Here is a 20,518-nt window from a genome sequence, read left to right on the forward strand (position 1 = left end):
ATCTCCTACACTGGCCGTACACCTCTGGTGATCGTCGAGGGGACACTGAATAGTGCACGGTACATCCAAACCGTCATCGAACCCATCGTTCTACCATTCCTAGACCTGCAAGGGAACTTGCTGTTCCAACAGGACAATGCACGTCTGCATGTATCCCATGCCACCCAACGTGCTCTAGAAGGTGTAAGTCAACTACCCTGGCCAGCAAGATCTTCGGATCTGTCCCCCATTGAGCATGTTTGGGACTGGATGAAGCATCGTCTCACGCGGTCTGCACGTCCAGCACGAACGCTGGTGCAACTGAGGCGCCAGGTGGAAATGGCATGGCAAGCCGTTCCACAGGACTACATCCAGCATCTGTACGATCGTCTCCATGGGAGAATAGCAGCCTGCATTGCTGCGAAAGGTGGATATACACTGTACTAGTGCCGACATTGTGCATGCTCTGTTGCCTGTGTCTATGTGCCTGTGGTTCTGTCAGTGTGATCATGTGATGTATCTGACCCCAGGAATGTGTCAATAAAGTTTCCCCTTCCTGGGACAATGAATTCACGGTGTTCTAAGTTCAATTTCCAGGAGTGTACTTTGACATGTCCTAAATCCTTTTAAAAAGAGATCTACAGATGAATAAAGCTATTACTACTACTAATACTCTCAGTAAGCATCCATTTGAGTTTTAAATCCTCTGATTTTCTCTACATGGTCACTTCGTGGGGTACGTAGGAGGAAATAATATGTTGCCTGACTCTTCTTGGGATGAGAACTTCTCAACAATTAACTTTTTGTTCCAATATATACATTACGAGGAGATCCTCCAAGATATAGAACATGTTAGGAAACAAGAATGCACAATAAATATTTACAAAGAAAAACGCTATACTAGTGTACCTTCCACAGATCCGTCATGGGCATGGAATAAGTCAAAAAATCTCAAACATATTTTCATTTAAAAGGTAACAGCATGTTGTCAAAACATATCTACTGGTAAATGTTCTAAACCCCTTGGTGCTTATTATAATTTAGAATTTTGGCACTTATTGAGTTCAGGGGGCCAAAGTTTTCGAAAATATTTTTTTCTCACTTTTTGATCAGTTAGAATATGTTGATCTCGAAGATGTTACTTATTTTCATCCCCGATAAAAACATTTTAATATACCGAGAGAAAAAAATTGACCGGACCACGAATATGTTATTTGCAAACATCATTCAAGCTAAATCGTAGGACATCAAAGCACTTGGATAAAATCGCCTGCTGCGATTTAGCTTGCTGCAATTGAACTTGAATGATCTTTATGCATTGTTATATTTCGATTACATGAGACTATGTTGTTTTCTTGTTTCAATCACATTGTTATGTTGTTTTTGATTAAATGACAATATGTTGTTTTACAGTTTCAAAACTGATGAAAAATGTCATATTTGTGATCAGCATAGTCAAATTGACGATAATCGGTAAGAAATCAAAGATTTCATGGGTGTCCCCCTAAACTCGATAAGTGTCAGAATTTTACTACAAAATTTATCCATGATGCATAACTCCTCTCTGGTAGTAGGTTTGTTGAAAACTGCTTCAATGTTCTCATTCTTATGCACTGCAGTTTACTTTGAAGACTCATATTACTAAAGTGCTGTTTGTAACGTTACCTTATGAACTTATTTGTTTGCCTTGTTACTTATGTTATATCTTTTCAATCAGACAAACTAACCCTCAGCTGACATATACTGCCCATCACACAGGTTCCATGGGAATGCCCATTGTACACTATCTCAGTCTCATAACCTTTCAGGTTTTTGTACTAGAGACCTACTGACAAACTTTACAAACCCATTTATATTCTTCAGAGATCAACTTCATGAAGTTATTGACAGATGAAACCCACAGTAGCTTGATGAAGATCCTCATTACCAGCAAGATGCAACGGAAAGGACCATTTTTCGAGAAATTACTAGAACATTGGCACACATGTAGCACAAATTCTTGAATATTGCTTGTTACTGTTACGGTCTTTAGTCCAGCGACTGGTTTGATGCAGCTCTCCATGCTACTCTATCCTGTGCAAGATTCTTCATCTCCCAGTACCTAATGCACCCTGCATCCTTCTGAATCTGCTTAGTGTAGTCATCTCTTGGTGTCTCTCTATGATTTTTACCCTCCTCGCTGACCTTCAATACTAAATTGGTGATGCCTTCATGCCTCAGAACATGTCGTACCAACTGATCCTTTCTGCTAGTCAAGTTGTGCCACAAATTTCTCTTCCCCCCAATTCTATTCAATGCCTCCTCATTAGTTATGTGATCTACCCATCTAATCTTCAGCACTCTTTTGTAGCACCACATTTCGAAAGCTTCTATTCTCATCTTGCCTAAACTATTTATCGTCCATGTTTCACTTCCATACATGGCTACACTCCATAAAAATACATTCAGAAACGACTTCCTGACATTTAAATCTATACCCGATGTTAACAAATTTCTCTTCTTCAGAAACACTTTCCTTGCCATTGCCAGTCTAAATTTTATATCCTCTCTACTTCGACCATCATCAGTTATTTTGCTCCCCAAATAGCAAAACTCGTTTACTACTTTAAGTGTCTCATTTCGTAATCTAATTACCTCAGCGTCACCCGACTTAATTCGACTGCATTCCATTATCCTCGTTTTGCTTTTGTTGATGTTCATCTTATATCCTCCTTTAAAGACACTGTCCATTCCGTTCAACTGCTCTTCCAAGTCCTTTAAGATTGCTTATCAGAGATTAAAAGAATTTATTTACAGGATGATCGTACACAAGAACTATTAATTAGAATTGTATGAATACCTTCAGCTGCCAACAGGGGTGGATATATATCAACGAGGACAGGTGAGAATGTGTTCTCCGACTGGGACTCTCCTGTTTATATGGCAGACGCTCTATCCATCTGAGCCACCGAGGGCATAGAGAATAGCGCGACCGCAGGAACTATCTTGTGCACGCCTCCCGAGAGACCCACATTCTCACCTTGTATGTCCACACACTACATTCGTAGTGTCTCACCTCAACACACTCAATACTCATGGAAGACATTCTTACCAGGTCTCGTAAGAGTTCGAGGAATATGTGTGCATCCGCACAGAAGAAGAAGGTCATGGCTGGTGTTGCCAGAACTATATACTTGATGACCTGCAGCCGTCTAGAATGAAATTAGGATTGTATTAATACCCTCAACTGCCAACAGGCGTTGATATATACATCAATGCGGACAGGTGAAAATGTGTGCCCCGACCAGGACTCGAAGCCGGGATCGCCTGCTTATATGGCAGACGCTCTATCCATCTGAGCCACCGAAGGCACAGAGGATAGCGCGACTGCACGGACTATCTCGTGCATGCCTCCCGCGAGACCCACGTTCTCACCTTGTATGTCCACAGACTACATTCGTAGTGTCCCACCCCAACACACTCACTACTCGTGGAAGACATTCTTACCAAGTCCTGTAAGAGTTTGAGGAATATGTGTGCATCCGCACAGAAGAAGAAGGTCATGGCTGGTGTTGCCAGAACTATATACTTGATGACCTGCAGCCGTCTAGAATGAAATTAGGATTGTATTAATACCCTCAACTGCCAACAGGCGTTGATATATACATCAATGCGGACAGGTGAAAATGTGTGCCCCGACCAGGACTCGAAGCCGGGATCGCCTGCTTATATGGCAGACGCTCTATCCATCTGAGCCACCGAAGGCACAGAGGATAGCGCGACTGCACGGACTATCTCGTGCATGCCTCCCGCGAGACCCACGTTCTCACCTTGTATGTCCACAGACTACATTCGTAGTGTCCCACCCCAACACACTCACTACTCGTGGAAGACATTCTTACCAAGTCCTGTAAGAGTTTGAGGAATATGTGTGCATCTGCACAGAAGAAGAAGGTCATGGCCGGTGTTGCCAGAACTATATACTTACACGGATATGGTGTCTGTTCACTGGGACAAGTCCGAAAGAACAGACACCATATCCATATATGTATATAGTTCTGGCAACACCGGCCATGACCTTCTTCTGTGCGGATGCACAAATATTCCTCGAACTCTTACTTGACTTGTTAAGAATGTCTTCCACAAGTAATGAGAGTGTTTGGGTGGGACATTACGAATGTAGTGTGTGGACATACAAGGTGAGAATGTGGGTCTCACAGGAGGCATGCGGGAGGTAGTCCCTGCATCCTCTGTCCTCTCGGTGGCTCAGATGGATAGAGCGTCTGCCATGTAAGCAGGAGATCCCGGGTTCGAGTCCCAGTCGGCGCACACATTTTCATGTGCCCTCGTTGATATACATCCACGCCCGTTGGCAGCTGAAGGTATTAATACAATTCTAATTTCGTTCTAGACGGCTGCAGATCGTCAATGGACAGACACCATAGCCATATAAGTATATAGAACTATTAATGGTTACTTTCGGCATTTTGCTCTGTTGATACTCACGTATGGGGGCGACGGTGGGATGGTTGTCTGATCTTCACCAGCATCGTTGAAGTCCGCGTCCCCCTCCCCTTCCGCGTCTGAGTCGCCTTCGCTGTCGCCGTCGCCGTCGCCGTCGCCGTCATCATCAGCGTTGCCCTCCAGAGCGCTGTACCGAGATTCTTCGCAGTCCACGGAGTGGTCGCGGCACAGTTCGTACGCCTCGTCCGGCACTGGTGCTATGGCCAGCAGCTCCACGTCCCCCTGCACACCAGGACGCGAGTCACACACTGTACTTCTTTGTCCTAAGATGATACAAGGCGTACCAAATATTTACAGGACGTCCACGTCAAGATGTAAAAGTAATCTTTCGAGATAATGTAGCAAACTGCGTTTAGGTTGCAGAACGAAAAATATTTGCTATGATACAAAACGAAAATCTACCAGTACTGCAACTAACACTAAGAGCAGAAGGTATGTCGCAAATGACGCGACATTCGTCCTTTCACTTACCGAGCACGACGGCGCACTATTGATAAGACGTTTTTAAGTAGGGGAAAATGGGGCAAGGCAGCCAGGGCGGTTAAAGTATCCATTACATTTTTTTTTTTTTCGCTGAACATTGCTCCTACCTGCTAAGAAGTGATCAAACTACTACACTTTTGCCATGCCCCTGAGCGGAGGACGCTGGGAGCGGATGTTTGCAATCGGCTCGTAGCACTATGGCTGCTGTGACAAACCCAACCTCCTTCTACATCTGCATTTACATCTACATCTACACGGTTACTCTGCAATTCACACTAAAGTGCCTGGCAGAGGGTTCATCGAACGACTTTCATACTACTTCTCTACCATTCCACTCTCGAATGGCGCGTGGGAAAGGGAACACCTAAATCTTTCCGTTCGAGCTCTGATTTCTCTTATTTTATTATGATGATCATTTCTCCCTACATAGGTGAGTGTCAACAAAATATTTTCGCATTCGGAAGAGAAAGCTGGTGATTGCAATTTCCTAAATAGATCTCGACGCAGAGAAACCCGCCTTTGTTTTAGTGACTGCCACCCCAACTGGCGTAACATATCAGTGATACTCTCACCCCTATTGCGCGATAACACGAAACAGGCTGTCCTTCTTTGCACTTTTTCGATGTCCTCAGTCAATCCTACCTGGTAAGGGTCCCACACAGCGCAGCAATATTGCAGCAGAGGACGGACAAGTGTACTGTAGGCTGTCTCTTTAGTGGGTTTGTCGCATCTTCTAAGTCTTCTGCCAACAAAGTGTAGTCTTTGTTTCGCCTTCCCCACAATATTATCTATGTGGTCTTCCCAATTTAAGTTGCTCGTAATTGTAATTCCTAGGTATTTAGTCGAATTGACAGTCCTTAATGCGGTTTATCGTATACCCAAAATTTATCGAATTTCTTTTAGAACCCATGTGGATGACCTCGCACTTTTCGCACCATACAAGAATTCTCTGTAGATCATTTTGTAATTAGAATTGACAAAAAAATGGCTCTGATACACTATGGGACTTAACTTCTGAGGTCATCAGTCCCCTAGAACTCAGAACTATTCAAACCTAAGTAACCTAAGGACATCACACACATCCATGCCCGAGGCAGGATTCGAACCTGCGACCGTAGCAGCAGTACGGTTCCGGACTAAAGTGCCTAGAACCGTTTTTCTTTCTTCTTTTTTTTTTTTTGATGTAATCTCATTTTGTTCGTTTTCGTTCTTATCATCTGCTCGGTACGGACGTCGCAAGACAACCGTTTCAGTACGTCGTTGATCAATTAACTCATTTTTTTTATTATTACAGAGGGCAGCCAACCACACCGTGCCGGCTGGAACCGCTCGGCCACCCCAGCCGGCTGGAATTGATCATCTGACGGTAAATTACAGCATCATCTGCAAACAATCTAAGGGGGCTCCTCATATTATCACCTAGATCATTTATGTAAATCGGGAACAGCAGAGGGCCTATGACACTACCTTGCGGAACGCCAGATATCACTTCTGTTCTGCTCGATTATTTACCGTCTGTCAGAACGAACTGTGACCTCTCTGAGAGGAAATCACGAATCCAGTCACACAACTGAGACGATGCTCCATATGCACGCAATTTGATTAATAGTCACTTGTGAGGAACGGTATCAAAAGCCTTCTGGAATTCGAGGAATGTGGAATCGATCTGAGATCCCTTGTCGACAGCACTCATTACTTCATGGGACTAAGAGCAGCCTGCTTGCACCTTATAAGAGAAACAAATGCGTAATAGGTTAATGCGACGCACAAGTGACACGGAAGTGTATGCCGAGACGCCAGAAGGATCAGTTACAGCCTCTTCGCTCATTTGTGGAAGCTCAACACCGCACACAGATCAACACTATATTCACACCAGTTACTTATTATTATGGTACACAATAATGTATCGTGTAGTTTTAATGTTGACAACAAAAGTTAATATTCTAGAACGGCACGAAGGCAGCTGACTTCCACCGAGCACAGTGGGGCCAGGATATAATGTGCTACCATATGTATCGTTCTCACATACACCATCGTTGCCGTCAGTGAGTTTCACAGGGGAAGATCGTTCTGATTTTCAGTCGTCTGATGTAAGGTAAGACATTTACGATATTCTTGTTACGTCACTCACACACAGAGTTGTGCTTTCTTACAATTTCAATGTTTAAACAAAGTATTTGGCCTACAAATGTTTTTCCTTGTTATTTCTTTTGGTTTGATAGCTTCATCTGGGGACCACTAATGCGGCCATGGCGTCCCATCGGGAAAAGTGGGCAGACCGTTCATCGGGAAAGGTGGCCAAGGTGTTTACCCGAAAAAGAGTTGCTTATTTCCATTTATCACGCATAATACTACAGATCATATTAACTTCTAAACCCTTTTATACACAAAGTCTATCACACATTCTATCCCTTTGTGACGATTTTGAATTAATTAATTTATATTATTTAAAACCATGTCTGCACTGTCATATTTGGTGTAACACAAAAATTTGATTCAAAATGGTCTCCTGCAATTGCTTGGCATTATTTCAGATAGTAGAAGCATCAAGATGCCTAGAAAATATCTCCAGAAATCAGAACAACAAAATGGGATCCTGTTGTGATCGCACTGGGCACGTTATCCTCTTAGGCGAGGGAAAATTTTCACTCTTACACCCGAGATAGTGCTTTGCATTTAATCACCTCGCTATCGTCGGAATAATCAAATATAGAGCAGATAAGCATCTGAGATCAGGTTAGAAGACAGCGATGGACAGGCTCCTGGGAATCATTTCCGACTTCTGTCTGAAGTAAATCGTGTTACAAGCAGAGAAATACATTAAATGCTCGTACTCACAATGTAAAACGAAAGCTCAACTATCTTAATCTAGCAGCGCAATTTAGTACTTACTTCTCAAACTGGTGGTTAATCGTTAAAACTTTTGCAGTCATCTTGAATAATGTTGAAGTTCTAAAGACGACCTGAGTAGGCTCCTTATGAAAACTAATCTGGTGTATCTGCAAGTTAAAATGAAGCAGAAGAGCGCAATACCACATTATACCTTAACTACTTCTTGCTTTCAGCCGAGACAGTGAATAACACGAAACTGAGACACATTAAAAAAGGAAGCTTCCACCCTAATTCATCCACAAAGAAACAAGCGAAACTCTATCAATGTAAAAGTTGCGATAACGTATTTTTTCTCTTTGACGGAGTGCGCATTGCGAGAAACATCAGAGACAAAATAAAGCTGTGTGCTGGACCTAGATTCGAACCCAGATCCGTGAGTAGTGCGCTACTGACAACACATCCCAGTTCATTAGTGTAGAACAAGTACTTGTATGAGAAACAACATAGCAGAAATATTCTAGAGTTTTGAAGGTACACAGAGGGGCAATAAACTGACCCTTCTAAGCGTTCTATTAGGTATGCTGGGATAGAGAAATTGGTTGTGCACTGCACGTGAAATTCAGAGATCGAGTTCGTGTCCGTTTCGGAGACTCAGTTTTAACTTACTACAAATGTTCAACAGAAAGAATGCTGATCTCACCTACTATCAAATACTGCAGTAAGACTGTGTAGGTCGTGTTTTTATGCACAGCTGTGTGAACTGCTAATACTGCAAAGATAATGCCGTGGGTTGGCAGTGGCGGAGATACGCAATTTACTAAGTGTGACACTATGGGACAGCGGCTACAGGAATACATCTCTGTCAATCTGGAATTGAAAACTTTGTTTCCTCGATTCTCGCGTTGCGTGATAAGCGTGTTAAAGGCACCTACGTAACCCTTTTTTTCATAAATCAAGCTGTCGACTTAATGGAAAGCTCATCAATAAATGTAACATGTACCAGACAAATCATATTTTTCAGATTATCAGTCTCAGCTACGATTTTTTTACCTTTAGTGCCACAAAAGCTGCAACATGATAGCCATTATGCAACACTATACGCAAGCCACTGTATAGTGCATGGCAGAGGGTATACTGCACCGCTATTAGTCATCTTCTTTCCTTTCCACTCGCAAGTAGAGAGAGGGAAAAACGACTATCTATATGTCTCGGTACCAGCTCTACCCTCTCTTATCTTGTCTTTATGGTCCCAAAAGTGAAATGCGCGTTGTTGGCAGTAGAATCGTTCTGCAGTCAGCCTCAAATGCTGGTTCTCTACATTTTCTTAGTGGTGCTCCTAGAAACGAAAGTCGCCTTCCATCGAAGGATACCCATTTGAGTTCTCGTAACATCTCTGTAGCAGAAATATCCGGAATCATAAGGAAATGACATCGTGAAATGAAATCATCGCATTGGTTTACGTAAGTTGCTCATCACAAGGGAACCTCCCCATCGCACCCCCCCCCCCCCCATCAGATTTAGTTATAAGTTGGCACAGTGGATAGGCCTTGAAAAACTGAACACAGATCAATCGAGAAAACAAGAAGAAGTTGTGTGGAACTATGAAAAAAATAAGCAAAATATACAAACTGAGTAGTCCATGCGCAACATAGGCAATATCAAGGAGACTGAAAGCTCAGGAGCGCCGTTGTCCCGTGGTTAGTGTGAGCAGCTGCGGAACGAGAGGTCCTTGGTTCAAATCTTCCTTCGAGTGATGAGTTTATTTTCTTTATGTTCGCAAAGTTATGATCTGTCCGTTCGTTCATTGGCGTCTCTGTTCACTGTAATAAGTTTAGTGTCTGTGTTTTGCGACCGCACCGCAAAACTGTGCGATTAGTAGACGAAAGGACGTGCCTCTCCAATAGGAACCGAAAACATTTGATCGCAAGGTCATAGGTCAACCGATTCCTCCACAGGAAAAAACGTCTGATATATTCTATACGACACTGGTGACGGCATGTGCGTCACATGACAGGAATATGTTGTCGACCCACCTAACTTGTAGACTTGCCGAATGGGTAAAAAGATTCTTCTACCTTGCTCGATTTAGGTTTTCTTGTGGATGTGATAATCACTCCCAAAAAAGTGATGAAAACATAAGAGTTTGTCACATAAACTGCAACAAATGAATGCAACAGTTTCACAGTCGCACAGTTTTCCATGTGCTCTGTCAAAACATGTTTTTAACGTTTACAAATTTTTCCGTGTGTAGACCGTCAAATCCTGCATATGTCCAGGGAAACCTGAACATGTCCTGGAATTTTGGAGAGCGATGTAGATTATATAAATAATTAAACTTTTTACTCGAGAGTAGACTTAAACCAAGGACCTCCGGTTCCGCAGCTGCTCACGCTAACCACGGGACTACGGCGCTCCTGAGCTTACAGTATCCTTGATGCTGCCTATGTTGCGCATGGACTACTCAGTTAGTATATTTTGCTTATTTTTTCATAGTTCAGCACAACTTCTTCCTGTTTTCTCGACTGATCTGTGTTCAGTTTTTCAAGGCCTATCTACTGTGTCAACTTATAACTAAATCTGAGGGGGGTGCGACGGAGAGGTTTCCTTGTCAGATGTGGCGGGCACAAACCCATGTCAATTAGCAGATAGATTATAAAATTAGTTATTCTGGAATGGGACACGCCATCGTATCTCAACCCAGCCACTTCAGGTGACTTTCCGCTCTCAGTACAGAGGTAACCCGCTTAGACAACCGTCCAATCTGAAAGGTAACTAACACTCACGACAGTACAATTCTTTAAAGCAAACCTGATTTGCATCCTCGCAGTGGCGCTATTAGAGCCACTCTTATGAGTCTGGCGCGGAATTTGAATAGATATCATCTTTCAGAAACACACCTATCAACTTTCGTTTATGTTGCACAACTCCTTGGTGTTACGAAATGTTTTGGTCACTGTATATTCATGTACATCACCCCTTGGCTGCCAACAACAGATGCAGAAGTAAGGTCTAGTTACAATGTGATTGAGATACAGAACATTGGTGTTCGGCTTGGCGCAGCCAAATAGCGACTCACCGCGTAGAAATCCTCGTCCTGCAACTGCTGTCCCAGGAAGAGAACGCCGTCGTTGCTGATGGTGGAGTCGAGCGAGCGGCGTAGCTCGCGGGTAACCGTCTGGCCGCAGTCGGTGATCAGCGTCGCCGCGTCGCCCTTCACGCTGAAGCCCAGTCGGTGCCACCTGCAGACACGCATCCACAAACCTGCTAACGTTCCGTACAAGCAAACACAAATACTTTCATAGATAATTTACAGTCGAATCTCAGCTAAGTACCACACCTGGAGCATAGTACTGTAACAAGGAAACTTTTGTAATAAGAAAGTTGTTTTTGGTATGTTGTTGTGGTCTTCAGTCCAGAGACTGGTTTGATGCAGCTCTCCGTGCTACTCTATCTCGTGCAAGCTCCTTCATCTAGCAGTACCTACTGCAATCTACATCCTTCTGAATCTGTTTAGTGTATTCATCTCTTGGTGTCCCTCTACGACTTTTACCCTCCACGCTGCCCTCCAATACTGAATTGTGATCCCTTGATGCCTCAGAATATGTCCTACCAACCGATCCCTTCTTCTAATCAAGTTGTGCCACAAACTTTTCATCTCCCCAATCCTATTTAATACCTCCTCATTAGTTATGTGATCTACCCATCTAATCTTCAGCATTCTTCTGTAGCACCACATTTCGAAAGCTTCTATTCTCTTCTTGTCTAAACTATTAGTCACCCATGTTTCACTTCCATACATGGCTACACTCCGTACAAATATGTTCAGAAACGACTTCCTGCCATTTAAATCTACACTCGATGTTAAAAAATTTCCCTTCTTCAGAAACGCTTTCTTTGCCATTGCCAGTCTACATTTTGTATCCTCTCTACTTCGACCATTATCAGTTATTTTGCCCCCAAAAAACTCATTTACTACTTTAAGCGTCTCATTTCCTAATCTAATTCCCTCAGCATCACCCGATTTAATTCGACTACATTCCATTACCCTCGTTTTGCTTTTGTTGATGTTCATCTTATATCCTTCTTTCAAGACACTGTCCATTCCGTTCAGCTGGTCTTCCAGGTCCTTTGCCGTCTCTGACAGAATTACAATGTCATCGACCAACCTCAAAGCTTTTATTTCTTCCCAATGGATTTTAATTCCTACTCCGAATTTTTCTTTTGTTTTCTTTCCTGCTTGCTCAAGGTTTTTGGTATCAGGTGATCGAATATTTTGATCTTTTTACGATATCAACACATACCTCAGTATCTCATAAGGTTAGAATATACTTCTCGTAGGGGTGCACTCCGAGATTTTACACGGTTTGTCCGCTTTCTAATGTTAAATCTTCAACGGAAACGAATGTAACATCGGGTTTTGTCAAAGGAAGCATAATACCATCGTTGATGTCTTCATTATCTACTATCTGATCGAACGCATTAAGACAACTATTAGTAGACGTAAATATGAGGTGTGTCCACCCTTCGCTTTATGATGGCTTGAACTATTCTGGGGACAATATCAGGGGCATTAAAAGAAAGCATCCGCCGTCAATTTCTCACCATACCTACGGATATGCAGTACAGTGCTGTTCACAACATTGTCCCTCGAATACAGATATTGTTGATGAATGACGGTCGACATACTGAGCATTTGTTATAATGAACATAGTCTTCGCTAAAAATCGACTGTCTGGCTAATTAGTGCTTTTGTATCGTTTGAAGCGCCAGCTGTTGTTCATTTTGCGCAGTTTTAGTTTCAGTGAAACCCAATGTAATTTAAAGCTTTTATGTCAATTTGTACCTTTTTACCTACATTATTTCTTGAATTATTGTATTTTTAAATGTTAGCGTACTTTTGGGTCACCCTGTGCTTGCTCTTGCTCTCAGTTCCTACACCTTGAGACTGCTCCCTCGGGCTGAACCTTGACAACAATACAGCCAAAGAAACCTTGCCAAACACAGATTAATGCAACGACCTTGTTACCGTTTAGGACAGTATATAAAAATGCAGATCAGTTAGCGTGGCATTCTGTGTTACTCATGTCTGCCCTGTTATGCAGATAACATCACTGGAAAACATTCTGCAGGATGTACTCTGTAATTAGCCGTTAGCGATCACAAGTTCCATATATCGAACGACCAGAGCTACAGCTACATTTGGAAATTTCGGTGAGGTATCTGAATGTCTGCGGAGGAATGGTAGGCCATTCTTTCTTAAGAGCCGAAACCAGACAAGACAGTGGTGTCGGGCGCTGGTGTGTGCTTCGATGTCGACGTACTAACTCATTCCATAGATGTTCCAGTGGATTCAGGTCGGGACTCTGGGCAAGACAGTCCATTCTACGAACGTTATTCCCCACAAACCATTGCCTCACAGATGCTGTTTTATGAAAGGGTGTATTGTTATAGTGATACAATCATCGTCTTCGAACTGTTCTTCTTCTTTGAACGGTACACATGCTGTTAAATGTGTTCATTTCCTTCCGCACTTAGCGTTTTCTTAAGTGCAATAAGGAGACCACACCCTAACCATGGAAAACACCCTCTACCGTAACACTATATCGCCGGCCGCTGTGGACGAGCGGTTCTAGGCTTCAATCCGGAACCGCGCTGCTGCTACTGTCGCAGGTTCGAATCCTGCCTCGGGCATAGGTGTGTGTGATGTCCTTAGGTTAGTTAGGTTTAAGTAGTTCTAAGTATAGGGGACTGATGACCTCAGATGATAAGTCCCATAGTGCTTAGAGCCATTTGAACACTACCTTCTCTGCTCTTCACTGTTGCCACTACACACGATTGCAGGTAACATTCACTAGGCATTGGCCCAACCAGACACGTCCATCAGATTATCATACGGTATAATGTGACTCAACACTCCAAACCATTCGATCCCAGCCTCCAGGGTCCAGTGGTCTCGCTGTTGACATCATCTCAAGCTTCGCTTAGTATTGACTACAGAAATGTGTGCTTTATGGGAGGTCGTTCGGACAATGTAGTCCAATTTTTTAACTCGTTATGCACAGTGCTAGCTGGACTGCTGGTAGCACTTCGGAACTCAAGTGTGATTCCTTCCGCTGATTTCATGGGATATTTTGCAACCACTCCCCGTAACACTCGACGGTTTCTGTCCATCAGTACATGAGGTCTGTCTGGTCTTGATTTACCAGTGGTCGCACGGTTTGAGGTGCCATGTCACGGATTGCGCGCCCCCACCCACCGGAGGTTCGAGTCCTCCCTCGGGTATGGATGTGTGTGTTGTTCTTAGCATAAGTTAAGTAGAGTGTAAGCCTAGGGACCGACGACCTCAGCACTTAGGGATTCACACGCACATTGATTTACCTGTGATTGTTCCTTCGCATTTCCACTTAACATACATATTACCAACAGTAGTCTTCGGGGAACGCAATCAGGCTGTAGAAGGCGCAGATTAAAGCGGCCCGCTAGATACGAGTAGTCAGTTGTTCCCACAAAGTAGATGATAGTACGTGAGACTGATCAGCCTTTGGCTAGAGTTCGATCCTTATTACCACCCAATCTGCAACTTTTGTATTGTTCTCTTGTTCGGTTTTAGAAACCAAACGAAGAACACGTTTGGTGACACGGTCTCTTGAGGGCCGCTTTAATTGGGGCGCTCAACAGCCTGATTGGCTAACTTCAATGCTAATTAACTCGGAAACGGCGTAACGTATAGATTGTTTTCTTAAAAATTATTTCTCACCACACTCTACCCTGCAACACTGTTACAAGCTTTTCGGACTGTTTGTGTTTCAAATGTAAACATAGTTTTGGTTCACCTTGTACTTGTACTTGTTCTTACTGTTTTACATTGAGACTGCACCCTCAGGCCTCAACCTTGACAACAATAAAGGAAAATAAAATTTGCAAATATAGATGTAGATCTGATTGTTCGATATGTGGAACTTGTGATCGCTAACGGCTAATTACAGAGTATAGCCTGTGGAATGTTTTCCAGTGATCTTAGCTGCGTAACAGTGCAGACATGAGTAATATAGAATGCCACGCTAACTGATCTGCATTTTTATATACTGTCCTAAGCGGTAACAAAGTCGTTGCATTAATCTGTGTTTTGCAAGGTTTCTTTGGCTGTATTGTTGTCGAGGTTCATGACTGAGGGCGCAGTCTCAAGGCGAAGGGACCGAGAGCAAGAGCAAGTGCAGGGTGACCCTAAAGTACGTTAACATCTGAAAATGCAATAATTTACGGAATAACCTAGGTAGAGAGGTACAAATTGACACACATGCTTGTAATAACATGGGGCTTCATTGAAAGCGAAAAAGTACGCAACATGAACAACAGGTGGCGCTTCATACGATGTTGTTGTTGTCTTCAGTCCTGAGACTGGTTTGATGCAGCTCTCCATGCTACTCTATCCTGTGCAAGCTGCTTCATCTCCCAGTACCTACTGCAACCTACATCCTTCTGAATCTGCTTAGTGTACTCATCTCTCGGTCTCCCTCTACGATTTTTACCCTCCACGCTGCCCTCCAATGCTAAATTTGTGATCCCTTGATGCCTCAAAACATGTCCTACCAACCGATCCCTTCTTCTAGTCAAGTTGTGCCACAAACTTCTCTTCTCCCCAATCCTATTCAATACCTCCTCATTAGTTACGTGATCTATCCACCTTATCTTCAGTATTCTTCTGTAGCACCACATTTCGAAAGCTTCTATTCTCTTCTTGTCCAAACTAGTTATCGTCCATGTTTCACTTCCATACATGGCTACACTCCAAACAAATACTTTCAGAAACGACTTCCTGATACATAAATCTATATTCGATGTTAACAAATTTCTCTTCTTCAGAAACGCTTTCCTTGCCATTGCCAGTCTACATTTTATATCCTCTCTACTTCGACCATCATCAGTTATTTTACTTCCTAAATAGCAAAACTCCTTTACTACTTTAAGTGTCTCATTTCCTAATCTAATTCCCTCAGCATCACCCGATTTAATTTGACTACATTCCATTATCCTCGTTTTGCTTTTGTTGATGTTCATCTTATATCCTCCTTTCAAGACACTGTCCATTCCGTTCAACTGCTCTTCCAAGTCCTTTGCCGTCTCTGACAGAATTACAATGTCATCGGCGAACCTCAAAGTTTTTACTTCGTCTCCCTGAATTTTAATACCTACTCCAAATTTTTCTTTTGTTTCCTTTACTGCTTGCTCAATATACAGATTGAATAACATTGGGGAGAGGCTACAACCCTGTCTCACTTCTTTCCCAACCACTGCTTCCCTTTCATGCCCCTCGACTCTTATGACTGCCATCTGGTTTCTGTACAAATTATAAATAGCCTTTCGCTCCCTGTATTTTACCCCTGCCACCTTTAGAATTTGAAAAAGAGTATTCCAGTCAACATTGTCAAAAGCTTTCTCTAAGTCTACAAATGCTAGAAACGTAGGTTTGCCTTTTCTTAATCTTTCTTCTAAGATAAGTCGTAAGGTCAGTATTGCCTCACGTGTTCCAACATTTCGACGGAATCCAAACTGATCCTCCCCGAGGTCTGCATCTACCAGTTTTTCCATTCGTTTGTAAAGAATTCGCTTTAGTATTTTGCAGCTGTGACTTATTAAACTGATAGTTCGGTAATTTTCACATCTGTCAGCACCTGCTTTCTTTGGGATTGGAATTATTATATTCTTCTTGAAGTCTGAGGGTATTTCGCCTGTCTCATACATCTTGCTCACCAGCTGGTAGAGTTTTCTCAGGACTGGTTGTCCCAAGGCCGTCAGTAGTTCTAATGGAATGTTGTCTACTCCGAGGGCCTTGTTTCGACTCAGGTCTTTCATTGCTCTGTCAAACTCTTCACGCAGTATCGTATCTCCCATTTCGTCTTCATCTACATCCTCTTCCATTTCCATAATATTGTCCTCAAGTACATCGCCCTTGTATAAACCTTCTATATACTCCTTCCACCTTCTTTGCTTAGAACTGGGCTGCCATCTGAGCTCTTGATATTCATACACTTGGTTCTCTTCTCTCCAAAGGTCTCTTTAATTTTCCTGTAGGCAGTATCTATCTTACCCCTAGTGAGATAAGCTTCTACATCCTTACATTTGTCCTCTAGCCATCCCTGTTTAGCCATTTTGCACTTCCTGTCGATCTCATTTTTGAGACGTTTGTATTCCTTTTTGCCTGCTTCATTTACTGCATTTTTATATTTTCTCCTTTTATCAATTAAACTCAATATTTCTTCTGTTACCCAAGGATTTCTAGCAGCCCTCGTCTTTGTACCTACTTTATCCTCTGCTGCCTTCACTACTACATCCCTCAGAGCTACCCATTCTTCTTCTACTGTATTTCTTTCCCCTATTCCTGTCAATTGTTCCCTTATGCTCTCCCTGAAACTCTGTACAACCTCTGGTTCTTTCAGTTTATCCAGGTCCCATCTCCTTAATTTCCCACATTTTTGCAGTTTCTTCAGTTTTAATCTACAGGTCATAACCAATAGATTGTGGTCAGAGTCCACATCTGCCCCTGGAAATGTCTTACAACTTAAAACCTGGTTCCTAAATCTCTGTCTTACCATTATATAATCTATCTGATACCTTTTAGTATCTCCAGGGTTCTTCCACGTATACAACCTTCTTTCATGATTCTTAAACCAAGTGTTAGCTATGATTAAGTTGTGCTCTGTGCAAAATTCTACTAGGCGGCTTCCTCTTTCATTTCTTAGCCCCAATCCATATTCACCTACTATGTTTCCTTCTCTCCCTTTTCCTACACTCGAATTCCAGTCACCCATTACTATTAAATTTTCGTCTCCCTTCACTATCTGAATAATTTCTTTTATTTCATCGTACATTTCTTCAATTTCTTCATCATCTGCAGAGCTAGTTGGCATATAAACTTGTACTACTGTAGTAGGTGTGGGCTTCGTATCTATCTTGGCCACAATAATGCGTTCACTATGCTGTTTGTAGTAGCTTACCCGCATTCCTATTTTCCTATTCATTATTAAACCTACTCCTGCATTACCCCTATTTGATTATGTGTTTACGATACAAAAGCAATAATTAGCCTGTCAGTCGATTTTTAGCAGAGATGATGTTCTTTATAGCAAATGCTCAGTATGTCGACTGTCATTCATCAACAATACCTGTATTCGAGGGACAATGTTGTGAAGAGCACTGTACTGCATGTCTGTAGATATGGTGAGAAATTGCCAGCGGATGCATTCTTTTAACGTCACTAATGAGGTCGGACAATCGCGGTAGACTTGCGGCTTTAGGAAACCCCACAGCTAATAATCACATGGCTTGAGGTCTGGAGACCTAGGAGGTCAAGCATGATGGAAGTGGCAGCTCAGTACCCAATCCTCGCCCTATGATGTGCACAAGTGATGTTTCACACCTGTAGCAATTAGCATAGAGCGCCATCCTGCATAAAAGCCGCACCTCCCAGCAGGTGTTTATCAGCATGGCTAGGCATGATGCGATTCTGTAACGTTTTGGGCTTCCTCTTACCTTTCGTGCTGACAGTTTGAAAAGCAGCACCCTGCTGTCCGGCGCCATCCATTGGCCGGTTTTTGCACTCGTTTTTGGTATCAATAAAGGCCCATGTCATTCCAGGCATGTGTGTTAGAAGCTACTTCTGTTGGTAGTATGACGTGGAAACACCCACAAGTCGACTTCCGCAAATTTCGAAAACTTGCAGTAGTATCTTCTGCAAGTTAGTGGAAACATATTTCTGCATCTTGCTGCAAGTACTTTCCGAACTTGTCAGTTGCTGGAAGTTTTTCTCAAACTTGCAGAAGTTTTCTGTGTGTTCAATGCCGGTACGAAAATGCCAGTGTCGAAGAGGAGAATGGCGCAAAGACAGATGGGCCAAAGCAAATGTATCATATCAAACTGGCCACCATAGACAAGGAAACGCGAAATTAATTCACGGAATACTCTGTTTCACCAGAAGAGGAAGTAGAATGGCAGTACAAATCTCTTCAAATTTTATCAGATTTTTCAGTGTTTGCAAAAACACAACTGGATTACATCTTTATACATAAAAATTCAGCCTGCGTATGTTTGTGTTCGCATAACTGGAAAAGTAGTCGGTCGATTGACTTGAAATTTTGTCACAACGTTACTTTCACAAAAGCGCGTGTTTTCATATACCTATCGCTCTGATACATGTAAATAAATATGTGATATACATTCATGGGAAAATTTATTACCACAATCTCTAAAAGTTCTTGATCTCCCCCCCCCCCTCTCTCTCTCTCTCTTACCAAAAATATCAAAAAGTAAACTACGGACTTACTTCACGTTTCTACACGTTACTATAATAAACGTTTGGGCAAACATAGGCTATGTATTTTTAGTATTCAAAGTGTATCAAAAGAATCATCCTATTTGGCACGTCTGGATTTATGAAACTAATAAACATATGCAATGAATTTTGTTTTTTGATGAACAGGAAACTCAAAACGTTTTTTTCATACCTTTTCATAGGTGTTCAACATGCTCCCCTTAAGATGCACGGCACATGTCAATGAAGTATCCAGATTACAGGGATCGTGTTTTGAGTTACAGCTTCCGCAGCTGCTGTTATGCGATGTCTCAGTTCATTCATTGTTGTTGGTAACGAAGTACATAAACAGAGCCTTTATAAACCCCCACAAGAAATAATCACATTCAGTCAGGTGCGGTGACCTTGGAGGCCAGTAATGTAAGGCTGAATAATTTGGTACAGTGCGACAGATCCATCGTTCAGTAATCCCTTGATTTAAAAATGCCCGCACTTTCATGTGCCAGTGTGGGGATGCCCCATCCTGCGGGTAAATGAAATCGTTCGAATCAGTCTCCAACTATGAGAAAAGAGTCCTCCCTTGGGCATGGGTGTATGTGTTGTTCTTAGCATAAGTTAATTTAAGTAGTCTGTAAGTCTAGGGACCGACAGCCTAAGCCTCTTGGTCCCTTAAGAATTCACACATATTTGAACATTTGAAAGTTCTCAAGCACCACGAGATATGTGCTTCTTGTAAAAGTGTTCTCGGCAGAGAAAAATGGACCTTTTCCCGTGTAACTGCACAAAACATTAAATTTTGGAAAGTCCCTCTTATGTTGTACAACTTCATGTGGTTGCTCCTTACCCAGTATTCTCACATTATGACGGTTCACCTTTTCATTTAAATGGAATGTTGCCTCCTCAGTAAACACTAAGCGTGGAAGAAAACTGTCATCCTCCACGTTGCCAAAAACGAAATTACAGAACTCCACACTTTGTTGTTCGTCACCTTCACGAAGAGCTTGCAGTAGCTGAATTTTGTATGGTTTCATGCGTAAACGTCGACGCAACACAAGCCAGACGGACATCAGGGCAAGTTGAGCCGTCGAGCTGCACGGCGAACGGATGCTGCGGATTCCTTGTGGAACTATGGGGGATGCGTTCGACGTCTATGTCAGACACTCGGGGACGGCCCGGCGATTTGTCTTTACACAGACAACCTGTTTCTCGGAATTGTTCATGCCATCGTCTAATGTCTGTGCTGTAGGAGGATCCACACCATACCTAGTACGAAAGTCACGCTGAATAGTTATTACTGGCCCATACTGCACGAAACGTAGAACACAAAACGATTTCTGCTGTCCAGATACCATTTTTACTACACACATCAAAACAAGTTTTGCATCAACTCAGTTCCGAGAGTTCCGGAATCTG

At 42.6% G+C, this 20,518-nt stretch overlaps 1 protein-coding gene across 1 annotated transcript in view; it reads right to left on the reverse strand.

Moving 5' to 3' along the window:
* The window catches only part of LOC126299514 (collagen alpha-1(XI) chain-like), a 497,414-nt gene that overhangs the window by 191,481 nt on the left and 285,415 nt on the right, over window positions 1-20,518 (reverse strand). Inside the window, exons 4-5 of the mRNA XM_049991477.1 lie at window positions 10,874-11,036; window positions 4,465-4,704 (exon numbers count right to left, since the gene is read on the reverse strand). Coding sequence (XP_049847434.1) covers window positions 4,465-4,704; window positions 10,874-11,036 — 403 coding nt within the window. The remainder of the gene's footprint in view (window positions 1-4,464; window positions 4,705-10,873; window positions 11,037-20,518) is intronic.

This window comes from Schistocerca gregaria, chromosome X (genome assembly GCF_023897955.1).
Source record: "Schistocerca gregaria isolate iqSchGreg1 chromosome X, iqSchGreg1.2, whole genome shotgun sequence".
Taxonomy (NCBI): Eukaryota; Metazoa; Arthropoda; class Insecta; order Orthoptera; family Acrididae; genus Schistocerca; species Schistocerca gregaria.